At 37.8% G+C, this 22,131-nt stretch overlaps 2 protein-coding genes across 5 annotated transcripts in view; one reads left to right on the forward strand and one right to left on the reverse strand.

The window, feature by feature from the left end:
• LOC133634846 (excitatory amino acid transporter 1-like) overlaps positions 1–1,920 on the forward strand; it is a 38,320-nt gene extending 36,400 nt beyond the window's left edge. For 3 of the 4 annotated variants that reach the window (XM_062027487.1, XM_062027485.1, XM_062027488.1), the window contains 2 exons: positions 1,176–1,310; positions 1,441–1,920. In XM_062027487.1, the coding sequence (XP_061883471.1) occupies positions 1,176–1,310; positions 1,441–1,639 (334 nt within the window). In that variant the 3' untranslated portion in view covers positions 1,640–1,920. The remainder of the gene's footprint in view (positions 1–1,175; positions 1,311–1,440) is intronic. The other variant, XM_062027486.1, reaches the window with a different exon arrangement.
• Positions 1,921–13,512: 11,592 nt separating this feature from the next.
• LOC133635102 (uncharacterized) overlaps positions 13,513–22,131 on the reverse strand; it is a 46,005-nt gene continuing 37,386 nt past the window's right edge. The window contains exons 6-7 of the mRNA XM_062027872.1: positions 18,433–18,511; positions 13,513–15,349 (exon numbers count right to left, since the gene is read on the reverse strand). Coding sequence (XP_061883856.1) covers positions 18,473–18,511 — 39 coding nt within the window. The 3' untranslated portion in view covers positions 13,513–15,349; positions 18,433–18,472. The remainder of the gene's footprint in view (positions 15,350–18,432; positions 18,512–22,131) is intronic.

Consider the following 22,131-nt stretch of genomic DNA (forward strand, 5'->3'; position numbering starts at 1 on the left):
TATATGCAGTCGTGGAATTAACACATTATTATGCCTAATTTGGACAACCATGTATGGTGAAAATAAGGTACTTTTTAAAAAAAAATTAAAAATAACATAACTAAATTCAAAACATTTTCTTGAATAAAAAACAAAGTAAAACAATATAAAAACAGTTACATAGAAACTAGTAATTAATGAAAATGAGTAAAATTAACTGTTAAAGGTTAGTACTATTAGTGGAGCAGCAGCACGCACAATCATGTGTGCTTACGGACTGTATCCCTTGCAGACTGTATTGATATATATTGATATATAATGTAGGAACCAGAATATTGATAACAGAAAGAAACAACCCTTTTGTGTGAATGAGTGTAAATGGGGGAGGGAGGTTTTTTGGGTTGGTGCACTAATTGTAAGTGTATCTTGTGTTTTTTATGTTGATTTAATAAAAAAAAAAAAAAAACAAACAAACCGATACAGATAATAAAAAAACCGATACCGATAATTTCCGATATTACATTTTAACGCATTTATCGGCCGATAATATCGGCAGGCCGATATTATCGGACATCCCTAGTACTAACCTTTAACAGTTAATTTTACTCATTTTCATTAATTACTAGTTTCTATGTAACTGTTTTTATATTGTTTTACTTTCTTTTTTATTCAAGAAAATGTTTTTAATTTAGTTATCTTATTTTTTTATTTTTTTTAAAAAGTACCTTATCTTCACCATACATGGTTGTCCAAATTAGGCATAATGATGTGTTAATTCCACGACTGCATATATCGGTTGATATCGGTATCGGTAATTAAAGAGTTGGACAATATCGGAATATCGGATATCGGCAAAAAGCCATTATCGGACATCCCTAATATATATAATTTTATAATATGTATTTATTTATTTTTCCCTACATCTCCATGCAACCAGAAGGAGCTTTTCTAACCTGTAACCTGTTTTGAAAAAGTTTCATTATAAATATTATCCCAAATAACACATTGGGAGAATCGGTTTAAATCAAGAATTGTCACCCCAGTATTCTGAATCGGATCAAATCCTTCACCGCCCAAAGATTCACACCCATATTAAAACCTTCATTTTGCATAATAATTCCTAATCTCACTGTGACGTCACCAGGCTTTTTGAACCAACCTCTACTCTTCTCTCCTCCCTCCCGCCGCCCACCCAGTATCACGGCAACCGCTGCCAGCATCGGAGCAGCAGGCATCCCCCATGCTGGCCTGGTTACCATGGTGATTGTATTGACATCGGTGGGACTGCCCACGGAGGACATAACGCTCATCATCGCAGTGGATTGGCTACTGTGAGTCGCCGCTAAATGTCAGGGTGGCGGGCGGGGATTGCTCATGCATAATGCAGAGTGACCGACTTCAATGTCTTTTAACGGTGCTGAATGTGTCCGTGTGGTCACACCCCCCCCCCCCCCTCCCCAGGGACCGCCTGCGGACCACCGTCAACGTGCTGGGCGACTCACTCGGGGCGGGCGTCTTGGAGCACCTGTGTCGCGCAGAGCTGCAAAGTCAGGACGAGGAGGTGCGCAACTCGGTCATCGAAGAGAACGAGAAGCCCTACCAGCTCATCTGCCAGGAGAACGACGCGGTGCAAAACCACAACAGCGAAACCACCATGTGACCGCCGATTCGACGCACATCCCATAACGCTTCACTGTAAGCCGGGCGGTGGTGTTTTCACCCGGGGAAATGATGACGTCGCTTTTCTCTCACACCTTTTGTGCAGATGGCTGCACTGCCCCAAAAAATGGGAGAAAGGACAGGGAGAGCTGGCAAGTCAAAGTTCCACAGTAAGGAAATGACTTTAAAACTTTTAAGGGAGTATTAGGGCAGGACTGATGAAGTGCTAATGTACAAACCCCGTTTCCATATGAGTTGGGAAATTGTGTTAGATGTAAATATAAACGGAATACAATGATTTGCAAATCCTTTTCAACCCATATTCAGTTGAATATGCTACAAAGACAACATATTTGATGTTCAAACTCATAAACATTTTTTTTTGTGCAAATAATCATTAACTTTGGAATTTGATGGCAGCAACACGTGACAAAGAAGTTGGGAAAGGTGGCAATAAATACTGATAAAGTTGAGGAATGCTCATCAAACACTTATTTGGAACATCCCACAGGTGAGCAGGCAAATTGGGAACAGGTGGGTGCCATGATTGGGTATAAAAGTAGATTCCATGAAACGCTCAGTCATTCACAAACAAGGATGGGGCGAGGGTCACCACTTTGTCAACAAATGCGTGAGCGAATTGTTGAACAGTTTAAGAAAAACCTTTCTCAAGCAGCTATTGCAAGGAATTTAGGGATTTCACCATCTACGCTCCGTAATATCATCAAAGGGTTCAGAGAATGTGGAGAAATCACTGCACGTAAGCAGCTAAGCCCGTGACCTTCCATCCCTCAGGCTGTACTGCACCAACAAGCGATATCAGTGTGTAAAGGATATCACCACATGGGCTCAGGAACACTTCAGAAACCCACTGTCAGTAACTGCAGTTGGTCGCTACATCTGTAAGTGCAAGTTAAAACTCTCCTATGCAAGGCGAAAAACGTTTATCAACAACACCCAGAAACGCCGTCGGCTTCGCTGGGCCCGAGCTCATCTAAGATGGACTGATACAAAGTGGAAAAGTGTTCTGTGGTCTGACGAGTCCACATTTCAAATTGTCTTTGGAAACTGTGGACGTCGTGTCCTCCGGACCAAAGAGGAAAAGAACAATCCGGGTTGTTATAGGCGCAAAGTGTAAAAGCCAGCATGTGTGATGGTATGGGGGTGTATTAGTGCCCAAGACATGGGTAACTTACACATCTGTGAAGGCACCATTAATGCTGAAAGGTACATACAGCTTTTGGAGCAACATATGTTGCCATCCAAGCAACGTTACCATGGACGCCCCTGCTTATTTCAGCAAGACAATGCCAAGCCACGTGTTACATCAACGTGGCTTCATAGTAAAAGAGTGCGGGTACTAGACTGGCCTGCCTGTAGTCCAGACCTGTCTCCCATTGAAAATGTGTGGTGCATTATGAAGCCTAAAATAGCACAAGGGAGACCCCCGGACTGTTGAACAACTTAAGCTGTACATCAAGCAAGAATGGGAAAGAATTCCACCTGAGAAGCTTCAAAAATGTGTCTCCTCACTTCCCAAACCTTTACTGAGTGTTGTTAAAAGGAAAGGCCATGTAACACAGTGGTGAACATGCCCTTTCCCAACTACTTTGGCTCGTGTTACAGCCATGAAATTCTAAGTTAATTATTATTTGCAAAAAAATAAATAAAGTTTATGAGTTTGAACATCAAATATGTTGTCTTTGTAGCATATTCAACTGAATATGGGTTGAAAATGATTTGCAAATCATTGTATTACGTTTATATTTACATCTAACATAATTTCCCAACTCATATGGAAACGGGGTTGGTACAATAAAATAATTAAATTTTACTGAGCGTCCGTCAAAATCCCCATAAGACCCCAAATATTGCTGTTTTTAAACTTTTCGTGAATATTATGACTTTATTCTTGTCAAGTTTTGATTAGTTTCCTTGTGAAGTTATTTAGACTTAGACTTCCTTTTTGTTGTCATTCAAATTTGAACTTTACAGTACAGATAAGAACGACATTTTGTTGCATTAGCGGGTTGTAGTGCAGGATAAAAACGCATTAAGGTGCAGATATAAATAAATAGATTACTGTACAGATAAATATATTGCACTTTTCCATATGCATCCATGTTTATGGGTGTATGTTATAGTTAAAGTTGAAGTTAAAGTACCAATGATTGCCACACGCACACTAGGTGTTGTGAAATTTGTCCTCTGCATTTTCCCTTGTTCACCCCCTGGGAGGTGAGGGGAGCAGTGAGCAGCGGCGGTGGCCACGCTCGGGAATCATTTTGGTGATTTAATCCCCCAAAAATGTTACTCCTTCAACATTTCTCGACCGTTTTGAAAAATTCCAACACCAACCATTCAGAACATTAAAAAAATCCCTATTTTCTCGGAATCCCCAATTTTTTTTAAATGAAATTCCCATTGAAATCAATGGAACATTTTTCAAAGTTCCACAATTCCCACATTTTTCATCTACCGTATTTTTCGGACTATAAATCGCAGTTTTTTTCATAGTTTGGCCGGGGGTGCGACTTATACTCAGGAGCGACTTATGTGTGAAATGATTAACACATTAGCGTAAAATATCAAATAATATTATTTAGCTCATTCACGTAAGAGACTAGACCAGGGGTCGGCAACCTTTACCACTCAAAGAGCCATTTTGGAAAGTTTCACAAATTAAAGAAAACAATGGGAGCCACAAAAAAATTTTGAAAATTCAAATTAAAAAACACCGCATACAAAGCTTAAAATGCTTTGCGCTATGTTAACCAGGGGTCTCTGACACACGCACCGGCATGCATCTTAATAAGGAAATGTAATGTTAGTGCGGCCCGCGACTTTTAATTGAATGGCGCTTGATAGCGTCTTTCTTGCCAACCCTCTCAATTTTCCGGGAGACTCCCAAATTTCAGGACGTGCTGGCACTGCTTTTAGCGCCCTCTACAGCCTGCCCAAACAGCGTACCTGCTTGGCCACATGTTGAATGCAGCTTTTGCTTGCTCACGTAAGTGACAGCAAGGCATACTTGTTCAACAGCCACACAGCTTACACTGACGGTAGTCGTACAAAAACAACTTTAACACTGTTACGTTACAAATATGCGCCACACTTTGAACCCACACCAAAAAAGAATGACAAACACATTTCTGGAGAACATCTGCACTGTAACACAACATAAACACAACACAACAAATACCCAGAATCCCATGCAGCCCTAACTCTTCCGCTCAACCGACGCACAGAGAGGGAGGGTGGGGGGTGGGGGGGGGGGTTGATGTGGGGGGGCGGGGGGGGGGTTTGGTGGTAGCGGGGGTGTATAATGTAGACCGGAAGAGTTAGGGCTGCATGGGATTCTGGGTATTTGTTGTGTTGTGTTACGGTGCGGATGTTCTCCAGAAATGTTTTTGTCATTCTTTTTTGGTGTGGGTTTACAGTGTGGCGCATATTTGTAACGTAACAGTGTTAAAGTTGTTTTATACGTACACCGTCAGTGTAAGCTGTGTGGCTGTTGAACAAGTATGCCTTGCTGTCGCCTACGTGTGCAAGTAAAAGCAACATATAACATGTGGCCGGGCTGGCACACTGTTTGTAAATGCTATAAAGGACAATTACTGCAGTGCCATTAGGGCACGCCCTTGATTAAGTAATTAGAGTGAAAATAGGATAGTATTTGCCCTGGGAGATTTCTAGGAGAGGCAGTCTCCTGGGAAAATCCGGGGGTCGTTAAGTATACTGGGAAAACCGGGAGGGTCGGCAAGTATGCAGCTGAGCCGCATCAGAGTGGTCAAAGAGCCGCATGCGGCTCCGGAGCCGCGGGTTGCCGACCCCTGGACTAGACGTATAAGATTTCATGGGATTTAGCGATTAGGAATGACAGAATGTTTGGTAAACGTATAGCATGTTCTATATGTTATAGTTATTTGAATGACTCTTACCATAATATGTTACGTTAACATACCAGGCACCTTCTCAGTTGGTTATTTATGCCTCATATAACGTACACTTATTCAGCCTGTTGTTCACTATTCTTTATTTATTTTAAATTGCCTTTCAAATGTCTTTTCTTGGTGTTGGCTTTTATCAAATACATTTCCCCAAAAAATGAGACTTATACTCCAGTGCGACTTATATGTATTTTTTTCCTTCTTTATTATGTGTTTTCGGCCGGTGCGACTTATACTCCGGAGCGACTTATAGTCTGAAAAATACAGTAATTCAAACCGTTTCAACTTCAAAATATCCAGCCTGTTCAACAATTCAAAAAAACAATTCCCAGATTTCCCAGAATTCCAGGTTTTCCGGGCCATTCTCCCCTTTTAAAATGAATTGGCCATTTTTCACACTTCCACCATTTCCACAATTTTTTATTTTTATTTTTTTTTCATTCCTTTCATGAAAATGCATATATATATATATATATATATATATATATATATATATATATATATATATATATATATATATATATATATATATATATATATATATATATATATATATATATATATATATATTTCCACATTTTTCAACCTATTCAAAAACCATTCCAACATCAACACATTCCACTGTCAAAACATTCCTCCTAATCTGGAATTTTTCCAGTTCAAAAAACAACTTCGTTTTTTGTCCTGGAAAAATTTGCGGTTTTCCCGAAATTCCAGGAATTCCATAATACCATTTCTTTACCGATCTCAGGGCGGACACTCTAACCACTAGGCCACTGAGTAGGTGGCTTAATATATTGTCTTTATTATATTCCAGCAAGTTAATCCCTTTTGGGGGGGCGGGGGGGGAATTGAGGGGATTATTATGATGCGTTCAAGAGTCTTACAGCCCGAGGGAAGAAGCTGTTACAGAACCTGGAGGTTCTGCTACGGAGGCTGCGGAACCTCTTTCTAGAGTCCAGCAGTGAAAACAGTCCTCGTGGGGGTGGGAGGAGTCTGCAGATTTTCTGAGCCCTGGTCAGGCAGCGGCTTTTTGCCGTCTCTATTGCTTCCTCTTGTAAAATTATTGTTTTTACATGAAAAATAGTTTTTCCACTATTTAACGTTATTTTAACTTTAATCTTGATTTGTAAAATTTGAACTCACCACTCCCCTATGTTGCTATTATAAAATTGCAACTTATTGTGAATATATTCTTATGTTTAGATATTTGTTGTTTTTTTGCCATTTTTTAATTGTAAATTTTTTCCCCCTTTAATCCTATTAACTGTAACATAATAACTTTTGTTTAGAAAATATTTGTAATATTATTACATTTTCACGTAAGATTCTGATATTTGTATTCATCATATTACAATTTTACTCTCATAAAATTCAGATTCCCCCCGGTTATATTGCAACTTAAATCTTATGCAATCATGTTTGTAAAATTTGGATTTTAGTTATTTATTTTCATGAAGTAGCAGCTTTTCAGTGACTTTATTCACATGAGGTTATTGATTCCTCTTGTAAAATTATTGTTGTTTTTTACTTTAAAAAAAAAAAAAGATTTTTTTTTCTTCTGGTTAATTGTTATCCTCAAAAAACTGTGAATTTTTTTCTCGTAAAATAATACAACTTTATTCTTATACATTTTGGCTGTCTTAAAATGTGTATTAACCCTTTTTAAACAAAAAACAAAAAAAAACAAACCCATTATCATAAAATTACTGCTTTTTGTGAAAATATTCTGATGTTTAGATATTTTTGGTTATAAACATTTCTGTTTTCTCTTAAAATAATTTTTTCTTTATTTATTGTGAAATTAGTTTATTTTAATGCTACTTAACTGTAACTTAATTATTGTAAAATGGGGGGCTGGGTTCAGATGTATTTACTCTTCCAATTACAAAATTACCCTCATAAAATTATACTTTTTCTTCCCCCAGTAATACTGTAACTTTAATCTTTAATTATTGATTTAATTCTTGTAAATATATATTGTTTTTGTAGTAGAATTCTTGTATAATTACCTAATTATGATTTGATAAATATATATTATTCAATTATTGCAATACGACAACTTTTATCTCCCAATAACACAATATTTTCATGATAATATTTCAGGTCAATGTGTTTTTCCTTTGAGAGTGTGGCCCTAATACTCCTTTGTAAATTAAAAAGTAATGCAAGCCACACTTATTAATACACATAAATACATTTTCCGATTGCTTTGCCATCAAAGAGTTTGAGACAGTTATCTACTGTAGAATTATCTTTTTTTCCCTCCTCGAAGCCTTTTATTCATTATGTTGGTTTGTGTTTCTTATGATCCATAAAGTGCTACCACTGACTATCACATTCAAAACAAATCCATGACTGGAGGAAAATAAGCTGCGTTGTTGTTATTGTGAAGAATATTTAACTATTTCCGCTGCATGATTTTGACATCTGCAGATAATAGTCATTAATCATCATAGCTACCTCTAAAAAAGCAATGTGATACAGTATTTGTGTATATTGTAATGATTTTAAACATTTTTAAAATGTGTTAGTCTGCTTGCACACTGTTCAATGTGAACACCCTTGACTGTTAAACATTAGACTCTACTACCTATACTTTTCATTTTATAGTCACAATAAAATGTGTTTTTTGCTGATTGTAAATACAATATTTGTGTGTTTATGCTTTAGCTATGAATAAACAGATAAAGAAGGACACTAATAGAATATTGATGATATGTTGGTCTTTATATTCAGTATGCATTTGCTAAATATCTTATATTTTAACAATAAAAAATGTAACGGAGTGATATTTGTAATTGTAAAAAGGTACTTTTTGGGAACTCAATGCTTTTTGTGCTGAATTATAAAAAAAATTAAAAAAAATGTCTTTAGTTTGTAATGCTTAATGTCATTTCAGTAAAAATGTTGTTGCTGCTGTTTGTTGTAATTGATGGAATAATGTGATGTGTACATAAATGGCTCAGGAATGAATACATGATGCTCATAATTGTGTTTGTGGCTACCCCTGGTGGAGGATATTCTGCAATGGGTCAAATGTTACATTAATAAATAGACATGGTTTGCAAAGTTTACAGCATGTCCACTTTAATATTATTTTCCTTGATATTTTTGTTTTAATTTAACTCAATCTGCTACATTACACATACTCTAGTGTTTTTCAACCTTTTTTAAAGCAAGGCACATTTTTTGCGTTGAATAAATGCGGAGGCACACCACCAGCAGAAATCATTAAAAAACGAAACTCAGTTGACAGTAAAAAGTCGTTGTCGCAATTGTTGGATATGACTTTAAAGCATAACCAAGCATGCATCACTATAGCTCTTGTCTCAAAGTAGGTGTACTGTCACCACCTGTCACATCACACCCTGACTTATTTGGAGTTTTTTGCTGTTTTCCTGCGTGAAGTGTCTTGCGCTCCTATTTTGGTGACTTTTTCTCTTTTTTTGGTATTTTCCTGTAGCAGTTTCGTGTCTTCCTTTGAGCGATATTTCCCGCATCTACTTGGTTTTAGCAATCAAGACCATTTCAGTTGTTTTTATCCTTCTTTGTGTGGACATTGTTTATTGTCATGTCATGTTCCGATGTACATTGTGGACGCCGTCTTTGCTCCACAGTAAGTTTTTGCTGTCGTCCAGCATTCTGTTTTTGTTTACTCTGTAGCCAGTTCAGTTTTAGTTTCCTTCGGCATAGCCTTCCCTAAGCTTCAATGCCTTTTCTTAGGAGCACTCACCTTTTGTTTATTTTTGGTTTAAGCATTAGATACCTTTTTACCTGTACACTGCCTCCAGCTGTCGTCTGAATATTGTGATCACGACAAACCATCGTTGTTGTTCCCGACATCTAACTACCTGCTGCCACCTACTGATATGGAAGAGTATTTCACGGTTACTCTGCCGAGCTCAAGACAGTACAGACACTCAACAACAACACATTATTTGCGGATTATAATTACTGGTTTGCAAAAAAAATATTTTTAACCCAATTAGGTGAAATTACATAATCTCCCACGGCACACCAGACTGTATCTCACGGCACAGTGGTTGAAAAACACTGCTCTATTGAAAATTTCTCACAAAAAATGGAAACAATCATATCTTGGAATTTTTTTTTTTTAATTAAGACCACTTGTGGCAATAATGACAATATCAAACAGAAACACTTTCTAGAGCGCAAAAATTATGACTAAAGTGGTGACGCTGTATTTTAATTTGTACTTTAACTTTATTGAAAGTTTAGTTGAGAAACATACATATTATTATTCCACTTTCCAAAACTATTCACAAAAGTCGGGTAATATCCCTATCTAATTTAAATGATTTTTATTTTTTATTATTTAATTATTTTGGTTTCTTAAATGAAGTCTTTATGGTAATGTGGGCACTTGCGTTCGTGTTATAGATAAAATACTTTAAAGCTAACTTTGCTATGTCGATTGTAGAAACAGTAACCACATATAAAATACTCTTACACGCTTTTTCATTGAGTGACATGACAACCAATCAGAACAGGCTTTTATATTGATTGACATAAAGATCACCCAATGATGGTAAAGGGCAGGACTTACAACCAGGAAACGAGCCACAGCACGGACCAATCAGCGAAGCTATACGAAGGCGGGACTGAAAACCAAGAAGCAAGCCAGGAAGAACCCGAATGGAGGTGATAAAAACTCACAACTGGACACTTTTTAAAAGTGTTTATTTTTATGTCACTTTATCCATCTTTGACATGGTGTATTCATATGGCCGAGGGCTAAAGCTACTAACTAAAATAGGCTAATAGCATTCTTCTGAAGTTCCCCCATTAAGGCTTTGCTAGCAATGCTAAAACAAAATGAAGCTAACATAAATGAAAGATAAAATGTACCTTGAAATGATCTCTGTGGGAACCTGAATTTGTCAAATATCGGTGGACCAGCCAGGACAGCTCTCAATTGCCATCGTATTGTTCTGATACAATTGTCAAAAAAGGGTGTTATGCATAGACGTCTGACTAGAAGTAGACGCAGCATTGGCTGCTGTGACGCGAGAAATTGGGCCGCCATCTTGAAGTGGTGATGAGCCGGCGAGCAGCCTAAACTGGCAGTTGACAGGTAGAAAACAAAGATGGTGTTCAGCGTTTTCCTGCTCAAATGAGCGGACTGTTGAAAATAGGAATCGGGGGGATTACTTTTCACAAGTAACATTTAACATTAACGTACTATTGGTTGTATTTTGTGAAAAGAATATTACCACAGAGTTGAGAAGGAGCAAAGATCTTCAATAGTACTGAAATCAAAAACAAAATTCACCAGCCGCCACTGATTATGATGCATTCTCATTTTAGGCAAAGTATAAGACAATACTTTCTTAACAGTATACTTGTAACCAGGAGTAAGTCTTCAAGTAACAATATTCAAATACTAACATTGTTGGGTAAGAAAGAATTTGGTTTTATTTTGAATCCAGTGAAACAGATCAGTGGTTTTAGCTGATATAAAGACTTTCAGGTGTTTATATATGTTTATGTTTAAGTATTTGGCAGACGCTTTTATCCAAAACGACATACATAAAAAATACATATAAAACAATCACTGTAAACATTATCATTTAAGGGAAGAATGTAATACAAAATATCAATACAAAGTGTCAAGACAGAATAACCAAGATACAGTCTATAGGTCCCTAAGATATATAGATATCTAATGTATTCATACATTGTTTATGTAGGATATATGCATGTATATATAACCTAATCATATTGTTTCTTCAACTTAAAAATAGCTGACCGTTTTTTCCCCCCCTTTTCTGGGATTATATTCCCAGTTTTGATCTCGGACGTCTGGTCACTTATAGCATATAAGAATATTCTATTACTGTTAAGCAAACTATGAATAATAAAACACGCCAAAACATGTGTCCTTTATCATAGCTACACGTATGATAAAAAAATGCGTGAAAATCACTGGTATTCAGTGAGGTAAGATGAATTAAATGCACTGACAGTTCATTACTCCTGCCAAATGAATTGCACTGAGTGGAGCGGATCACCACTCCAAGATGGCGGCCCGGCGTCTCGTCAGCGCCAGTAGGCAGTAGCGCTCGATGCTGCGTCTACTTATAAGATGTCTATGGTGTTATGTACACTACCGTTCAAAAGTTTGGGGTCACATTGAAATGTCCTTATTTTTTAAGGAAAAGCACTGTACTTTTCAATGAAGATAACTTTAAACTAGTCTTAACTTTAAAGAAATACACTCTATACATTGCTAATGTGGTAAATGACTATTCTAGCTGCAAATGTCTGGTTTTTGGTGAAATATCTACATAGGTGTATAGAGGCCCATTTCCAGCAACTATCACTCCAGTGTTCTAATGGTACTATGTGTTTGCTCATTGGTTCAGAAGGCTAATTGATGATTAGAAAACCAAGCTACAAAACTGACCTTCCTTTGAGCAGATTGAGTTTCTGGAGCATCACATTTGTGGGGTCAATTAAACGCTCAAAATGGCCAGAAAAAGAGAACTTTCATCTGAAACTCGACAGTCTATTTTTGTTCTTAGAAATGAAGGCTATTCCACAAAATTGTTTGGGTCACCCCAAACTTTTGAACGGTAGTGTACACACTTAACACCCCCTTTCCATCGGCAGACTCAATACACCGCCCCCCTTTCGGTGTGACGTCATCTACAGAACAGAATTTTCTTGCATGAACCGTGTGGATAAAGGCATGTAAAACTATTATCTTCATTAATTAACTGCATGTTTTTGTCCCCCTGGTCCATAATTACTTCAAAACAGATATGGTTAACAAAATGAACAAAAAATAAATACTGGAATCTGACGAAGAAGCTGAAGGACGCCATAATTAGCCCCCAATTGCGGACGTCAACAGTACTGTTTTTAGCCTGGAGGGAGGGGTTGAAAACATCAGCAGAAGAGGACGCAAAATAGAATACAACTTACCTTCTTTTTCTGTAATTTTTGAGCGACGTGTCTGCTCTTTCCGTTTTTCTGCAGGTTCTGACTCAGTCTTTCTTCTAGCTTGAGGGTGCTCCTGATTTTCGGGATCACATTTGGCTTGAGTCTTTTACATTCTCTCCATTCAAACTCCAACCAAAACCCTGCTTATTCAAAGGGGGGGGGGGGTGGGGGGGGGGGGGGTGGGGGGGTGGTGTATATATTTTCAAGTATTTTTTATAAATATATATATATATATATATATATATATATATATATATATATACAAATAAATAAATAATCTGTTCATGAATGAGTATATTCGTTTGGCCACCGTGTTCAATGGAGAAATCTGATCTACAAAATGTGCAGGCAGCATACTCCTTCCCCTTCGAGCTGTCCTGGATGAACTGAAATTATTTTTTCTAATCATTCTGGAACTTGCAAGCGTACTTCTTCTTCTTACTCGTCGTCGCCATGTCTCTTCTTCGTTCTTCTGCTTCGTCTCTGGTATGTTTTTGGACATTACTACTTGCCGTAGTTTTGAAGCAATGCATGATGGGAATCCGGATGTTGTGTGTCAGTGTATTAACGTGCCGGCTGGAATAAACACACGCTGAGAAATAGCTCCGTGCCTGCCTACTTTATGGGTTATAGATAAACCTATGGATAACGGAGACCTATATAATAGTCTCCTTTTCAGGTGAGAGAGGACGCTAAAGGCAGTGCCTTTAAGGCACGCCCCCAATATTGTTGTCCGGGTGGAAATCGGGAAAAATTCGGGAGAATGGTTGCCCCAGGAGATTTTCGGGAGGGGCACTGAAATTCGGGAGTCTCCCAGGAAAATCGGGAGGGTTGGCAAGTATGGGATAAAGACGGATGCAATCTCGTACAGTGACAGTATTTAAAATCAACACTTTGTACAAATCATAGAGCTTAAAATGACCTACTGATAAGCCTGAAAGAAGACAAAAACAAGCATTATTTCAGGTTATTTTATAAAATAGTTTACTTGACATATAGTATGTTCTTTTACAATAATGTTTAACAGCCTTGTCACAGCCTTGGAAATGAATGGATGAGTCAAGATGAGTACTTTGGCATAGATTAATGGCCGACTATGTGATAGGTGGTGACCATGTTGAAATAGCTGCTTCCAAAGACTCCACGCTATTAACAGTCAATATAGAACATTGCTTTTTTTAATACTCTGTCAGGGGTGTCCAAATTGCGGCCCGAGGGCCATTTGCAGCCCGCAGCTCATTTTTTAAAGGGCACGGCACATTTAAAAAAAGCTATTGAAAAAAACATAAAAAGTGAAACAAAATGTAACGAGAAAATATTACAATATTAACACATTACTTTAAAACTGGCGTTGTTCAAACATGAATAAAAACGTATAGTTGACGGATCGATCTGAAGTTGATCTAGAGCAGTGATTCTCAAACTGTGTTAGGGTACGCAGGCTCCGTCGAGTGGTACGCCAAAGAATTACTTAATTAAATATTCCAACACAGTGTTACTGTTCAAACTGTGTGTAATGTTACGGTGGCCAAAGGTAATAAATATTTATTGTTGTTAAATAAAACCCCTGCCTTGTTTTTAATGAATATTTAAGCCTACTAGGCTACTGTATTTTAATGCTGGTCATTATGGTGGTGCTTGGAGAGCCAAGTGTTTTCTGAGGTACTTGGTCCAAACAATTTGAGAACAATTGATCTAGAGGTTTAAGTAAAAATAACATATATTGATATATGAGCGATTTTTAATACTTTTATGAGTGGGAGGACTTTTAGATCCAGATACCTTTTATTTGTCAGATTTTTCTTAAAGTTTAATTGTTCAAAAAATAATAATTAAGCAAAAGCAATGTTGCTATGAATTATTTACTTATGTATGGCTCCAATTACTTCACATAAAATATTCAATTTACAAATTTGTTTTGGGGGAAGATATTGCACATTTTGTATTTGGCCTTTAAAAAATAGGTTTTCTTTGACAAAAAGAGTATAAAAAAATGTACATTTTATATCAACGAATAGATCTTAAGTTGGTTTATAAATATTTTAGTGTTGAAAGTTTAAAAATAATAATATATATATATATATGACTTGTTTTTAATGCTTTAATGACTGATTCCCTCATCACAATTGAGAGGAGCCTTAATTGTTATAATAAATATTTTATTGGTTTTGAAAATGGAAAATATCAATTAATTAATCAATTTTTCAATGTGCGGCCCTCAGTGGAAAAAGTTTGGACACCCCTGCTCTATGTGGCGTAACAGTCACAAACAGGAGGTCAAAGTCTGAGCTCTGAAACCTGGATTGTACGATTGTACGAAACAAGGTGCAAGTTAATTGAATTCATACAAAAAAAGGTCCCCTAAATTCCACGCCGCCTCCACAAAACCTGAACTACTCGGAGCGTGTGAATGAAGTTTACAAACCAGCACAGAAAAGCACGTACGAAGACAATATTCAAATCACCGCTCATTGATCATTTTTAAAAAACATCACATTTCCACAGATTAGCCACATACATGGATGAAGAGAGAGCGGGGAGACACTTCCGGCAAATAACAGTTAAGAGCCATTTTACATCCACAACTTATCTTACATGTAAAAAAAAAAAAAATCCTCCTCACTCATTTTGCGAATCTTTCAATCCCTCGCTCCTGTTTTGAAATATGTAAAGCCATTTAAATAGATATTGCTGCCCAGGTCTGGTCCACTGGAGACGGATAGTTGGTTATATAGAGACATGAGACATCCGGAGAAGTCCTCTAACTCTGCTTTTAAGAGAGTTTACTTGGCCTGTAGAGTAGAAACAATACATATCTTTAGAATATTACATAAGTAAACAGTATATATATATATATATATATATATATATATATATATATATATATATATATATATATATATATATATATATATATATATATATGTACACAGTTGTGCTCATAAGTTTACAAACCCTGGGAGAATTTATGATTTCTTGGCCATTCTTCAGAGAATATGAATGATAACACAAAACCTTTCTTCCACTCATGCTTAATGGTTGTGTGAAGCTATTTATTGGCAAACAACTGTGTTTACTCTTTTTAAATCAAAATGACAAAAGAAAGTACCCAAATGACCCTGATCAAAAGTTTACATACCCCAGTGACTTTGATCTGATAACATGCACAAAAGTTGACACAAACAAGTTTGAATGGCTAATCAAGGCTCCAATCCTCACCTGTGACCTGTTTTTTTGTAATTAATGTGTGTGTATAAAAGGTCAGTGAGTTTCTGGGCTTCTTTCATCCAGTGCTGCACAGATGTTTCTGGATTCTGAGTCATGGGGAAGGCAAAATATTTGTCTAAGGATCTGCGAGAAAAGGTAATTGAACTGCATAAAACAGGAAAGGGGTATACAAAGATATCCAAGGAATTGAGAATGCCAATCAGCAGTGTTCAAACGCTGATTAAGAAGTAGAAAATGAGGGATTCAGGTAGACCAGCAAATATTTCAGCCACAGCTGCCAGGAAATTTTTTTGAGATGTAAAGAAAAATCCACAAATAACTTCAGCTGAAATACAGGACTCTCTGAAAAATTGTGGTGCGGCTGTTTCAAGATGCACAATAAGGAGGCACTTGAAGAAAAATGGGCTGCATGGTCGAGTGGCCAAATAGTTAAATTTTGGTCTCATCACTCCAAATTGCTTTGTTCCAGAAGTTTTGAGGCTTGTCTCTGTGCCGTTTGGCGTAATGTAAGCGGGATACTTTGTGACATTTGCGCAGAAATGTCTTTCTTCTGGCGACTCGACCATGCAGCCCATTTTTCTTCAAGTGCCTCCTTATTGTGCATTTTGATTTAAAAAGAGTAAACCCAGTTGTTTGCCAATAAATAGCTTCACACAACCATTAAAGGCCTACTGAAATGAATTTTTTTTATTTAAACGGGGATAGCAGATCTATTCTATGTGTCATACTTGATCATTTCGCGATATTGCCATATTTTTGCTGAAAGGATTTAGTATAGAACAACGACGATAAAGATTGCAACTTTTGGTATCTGATAAAAAAAAGGCTTGCACCTACCGGAAGTAGCGTGACGTAGTCAGTTGAACATATACGCAAAGTTCCCTATTGTTTACAATGATGGCCGCATGAAGTGAGAGAGATTCGGACCGAGAAAGCGACAATTTCCCCATTAATTTGAGCGAGGATGAAAGATTTGTGGATGAGTAAAGTGCAAGTGAAGGACTAGTGGGGAGTTGAAGCTATTCAGATAGGGAAGATGCTGTGAGAGCCGGGGGTGACCTGATATTCAGCTGGGAATGACTACAACAGTAAATAAACACAAGACATATATATACTCTATTAGCCACAACACAACCAGGCTTATATTTAATATGCCACAAATTAATCCTGCATAAAAACACCTGCGTGTTTGTTATGCTAGCTCCTAGCTCCTCTGCTAGCTCCTAGCTCCATAGAACACGCCAATACAATTCAAACACCTGATCAACACACACAATCACTCAGCCCAAAAGACCGTTTACCTAACCCAAGGTTCATAAAGCTTATATATTTTTAAAAAGTTACGTACGTGACGCGCACATACGGTCAAGTTATCGAATGTTTAGCAGCCAAGGCTGCATACTCACGGTACCTGATATTCAGCTGGGAATGACTACAACAGTAAATAAACACAAGACATATATATACTCTATTAGCCACAACACAACCAGGCTTATATTTAATATGCCACAAATTAATCCTGCATAATAACACCTGCGTGTTTGTTATGCTAGCTCCTAGCTCCTCTGCTAGCTCCTAGCTCCATAGAACACGCCAATACAATTCAAACACCTGATCAACACACACAATCACTCAGCCCAAAAGACCGTTCACCTAACCCAAGGTTCATAAAGCTTATATATTTTTAAAAAGTTACGTACGTGACGCGCACTTACGGTACGGTACGTGTTATGCTAGCTCCTAGCTCCTCTGCTAGCTCCTAGCTCCATAGAACACGCCAATACAATTCAAACACATGATCAACACACACAATCACTCAGCCCAAAAGACCGTTCACCTAACCCAAGGTTCATAAAGCTTATATATTTTAAAAAAGTTACGTACATACGCAAAAAAAAGCCAAAGCTGCATACTCACAGTAGCACGTCTGCGTCTTTGTCATCCAAATCAAAGTAATCCTGGTAAGAGTCTGTGTTGTCCCAGTTCTCTACAGGCGTCTGTGTATCCAAATCAAAAGTCCTCCTGGTTAGAGTCTCTGTTATCCGAGTTCTTCCATCTTGACTGCATCTTTCGGGAATGTAAACAAAGAAGCGCCGGCTGTGTACTGTTGTGGCTGACTACGTTCGAAAAATACGTCCATTTCGCACCGACAACTTTCTTCTTTGCTTGCTTGGCTTCCTTCTCCATAATGCAATGAACATGATTGAAACAGATTCACGAACACAGATGTCCAGAATACTGTGGAATTATGAAATGAAAACAGAGCTTTTTCGTACCGGCTTCAATGTGGAAGGCATACCCGTGTTCGCCGGTCTACGTCACGCGCATACGTCATCCTCAGAGGCGTTTCGAACCGGAAGTTTAGCGGCAAATTTAAAATGTCACTTTATAAGTTAACCCGGCCGTATTGGCATGTGTTATAATGTTAAGATTTCATCATTGATATATAAACTATCAGACTGCGTGGTCGGTAGTAGTGGGTTTCAGTAGGCCTTTAAGCATGAGTGGAAGAAAGGTTTTTGTGTTATCGTTCCTATTCTCTGAAGAATGGCCAAGAAATCATAAATTCTCCCAGGGTATGTAAACTTATGAGCACGACTGTATATATATGCATATAGACGACAAGCTGAACAACAAAGGAACGCACCTATGACTATTTCTTGTCCTCCATATTTGACAGTTTGCAATCACTCCGTATTAAGAATGGCCCAGTTGTCTTTTCTCTCCTGAAGGTGAAAGACAGGGAACATTTAAAGGTTGCCTATTATACAAGATGACATGTATTGTAATGTAAAAAATGAATGAAATAAGATTTTGTTAAGACTTTAAATAATAGGGGTGTCTCGATCCTCTATCAGCAAAAAAGCTGATAATATCGGCTGGCATCTAAAGCTGGGCAAATGTTTTGACTCGGGGGCCACATTGAGAGAAAAAATGTGACTGGGGGGCCACGGTGTATGTGTGTATAAATGATATGTACACATTTAGCTGTAAAAAATCTGCTGTACAGTATGTATGTTTGTGTCCCTTTTTTCCCCTTTGTCCATGGTACTGTTCGTCTTCAGTACCATGGACAGTGGCGGTGACTTTTGCTCCTGCAGGCACGCTGATCGCACTTTCCCTCCACACACAGTTCCCTACAACATCAAACCTACTACTCATGGCAGACTTGTGAGAGACAACAAAGTCTACTTTGGGACAAACAGTAATACTTGTATAGCGCTTTTCTACCTTTAAGGTACAGCTCCAGCTTTAGTGAAACCTCATGCAGCAATATTGCTAATTGCTGAACTAAAAATACAAACTATGAACATAATGAAACAATCTCTTACTGTACAATGTCTGATCTCACTGGGATGCAAACTGATGGGATGTTTATATCTTCCCGTTTAGATGAAGAATTAATCATAATCCACACAAGGGTTAAAAAAAACAAAAGGTTTCTGCAACAAGCGTAATTTGGCCACGACCTTCAACTGTCCAGGTGAGTAGTCGACTCCATTGTTAGCTGACTTTTTATTTATTTATTTAGAATGCATAAAAAAAGAAAAACATAGGGATTGCGAATGATAAAATGCACATCTTTCTTCTAATTGTTGCGTATTTCCATTATGAATCATAGTGCACTGGAATTTTCCACCGTGGCGTCATCAGATACCTAATTTACGATCCTCACCAAAGTCTTTTGGAGCGGAATATTCAAAATGGCCATTTGAAATTGCGGCGTTTTGTGGACGTTAAGACCAGTTTTTTTCAACCACTGTAGTGTGCCGTGGAAACAATTAATTGGTCAAAAAAATATTTTTTGCCAACCAATATATATATTCCGCACATAATATGCTGTGTCTCTGTGCTATATAAAGATCGGCAGAGTAACAATACATACTGTATCAGTAGGAGGCAGCAGGTAGCTTATTGCTGTATACTTTGAGACAAGAGAATTAGGTTATGGTTATGGTTTGAATTGATATCGATTAATTGCGTCAGGTATATGATGAAAATGACTTTATATTGTGAATATAGTCTACTGAGTAATTTTTTAAAAACATTTTCTGCTGGTGGTGTGAGTTGGGATTGTTTCAATGAAAAAAATGTGCCTTGACTCAAAAAAGATTGAAAAACACTGGTTTAGACGATATTTTCACATATTTTGCGGATTGGAAATATAATTGGATATGATTTAACGCAGTGGTCCACAACCACCGGTCCGGGGCCGTGACAAATTTGCTACCGGGCCGCACAGAAACATTAATTAATTTATAAACTACCACATTTTCTCAGACTTAACTTTCGCCTGGCCCACTAAACACACCAATAAGCCTGTTAATAGATGTATATTACAACTCCATTATAGTTGTAATGGGACAATGCACATCAATGGTTATATAACATTAAACTGTGCCAGATTGTGGGCAAAGGCTAATTTACACGTAGAAAGCCGGTCCGTGAATATAATGCATACATTAAACCGGTCCCTGGTGGAAAAAAGGTTGGGGAACACTGGTTTAACGGATAAAATGAGACCCAATTCAGCATAGCAATTATAACATTGATATTGAATTTCTTTTTCCATTATGCTGGTACTTTTAGGACATGTTGTTAGGAAAATATGTAAAATATATGATATATTGATACTGTATACATGTTCGAAATACATTTCAACCAACCAACTTTAAGAAGCTGAGTTACGATGCCATCTACTGTACGGAATTGGAACGACACGCTACAGTCACAATGTCCGTTTGTAAAGTGTTGAAATGCAAAATCTATTTGTGGGGGTCCAAATCTACTTGTGGCGGGCTGCCACAAATACAAACCCCAAAAGCAGTGAAGTTGTCACGTTGTGTAAATGGTAAATAAAAACAATACAATAATTTGCTAATTATTTTCAACTTATATTCAATTAAATAGACTGCAAAGACAAGATACTTAACGTTCAAACATCGACGTCCCATTGGGGTTGTGAGTTTTTCCTTGCCCTTAAGAGGGCTCTGTACCGCGGGTGTCGTTGTGGCTTGTGCAGCCCTTTGAGACACTTGTGATATAGGGCTATATAAATAAACATTGATTGATTGATTGATTGAACGTTCGAACTGGAAAACTTTATTTTTTGCAGATATTAGCTCATTTGGAATTTGGTGCCTGCAACATGTTTCAAAAAAGCTGGCACGAGTGGCAAAGAAGACTGAGAAAGTTGAGGAATGCTCATCAAACACTTATTTGGAACATCCCGCAGGTGAACAGGCTAATTGGGAACAGGTGGGTGCCATGATGGGGTATAAAAGCAGCTTCCATGAAATGCTCAGTCATCCACAAACAAGGATGGGGCGAGGGTCACCACTTTGTCAACAAATGCCTTAGCAAATTGTTTAAGAACAACATTTCTCAACCAGCTATTGCAAGGAATTTAGGGATTTCACCATCTACGGTCCGTAATATCATCAAAAGGTTCAGAGAATCTGGAGAGATCACTGCACAAAAAGCTAAGCCCGAGACTTTCGATCCCTCAGGCGGTACTGCATCAAAAACCGACATCAGTGTGTAAAGGATATCACCACATGGGCTCAGGAAGACTTTAGAAAACCACTGTCAGTAACTACAGTTGGTCGGTACATCTGTAAGTGCAAGTTAAAACTCTACTTTGCAAAGCCAAAGCCATTTATCAACAACACCCAGAAATGCTGCCGGCTTCGCTGGGCCCGAGCTCATTTAAGACGGATTGATGCAAAGTGGAAAAGTGTTTTGGGGTCTGTGTATGTTGTGTCCTCCGGACCAAAGAGGAAAAGAACCATCCGGATTATTCTAGGCGCAAAGTTCAAAAGCCAGCGCCTGTGATGGTATGGGTGTGTATTATTGCCCAAGGCATGAGTAACTTACACATCTGTGAAGGCACCATTAATGCTGAAAGGTACATACAGGTTTTGGAGCAACATATGTTGCCATCCAAGCAATCTTATTATGGACGCCCCTGCTTATTTCAGCAAGACAATGCCAAGCGATGCGTTACGACAGCGTGGCTTTATAGTAAAAGAGTGTGGGTACTAGACTGGCCTGCCTGTAGTCTATACCTGTCTCCCATTGAAAATGTGTGCCGCATTATGAAGCCTAAAATATGACAGCGAAGACCCAGGACTGTTGAATAGCTTAAGCTGTACATCAAGCAAGAATGGGAAAGAAATCCACCTGAAAAGCTTTAAAAATGTTTCTCCTCAGTTCCCGAACATTTACTAAGTGTTGTTAAAAGGAAAGGCCATGTAACACAGTGGTAAAAATGCCCCTGTGACACTTTTTTTGCAACGTGTTGCTGCCATTAATTCCTAAGTTCATGATTATTTGCAAGAAAAAA

The sequence above is a fragment of the Entelurus aequoreus genome, linkage group LG19 (genome assembly GCF_033978785.1).
Source record: "Entelurus aequoreus isolate RoL-2023_Sb linkage group LG19, RoL_Eaeq_v1.1, whole genome shotgun sequence".
NCBI lineage: Eukaryota > Metazoa > Chordata > Actinopteri > Syngnathiformes > Syngnathidae > Entelurus > Entelurus aequoreus.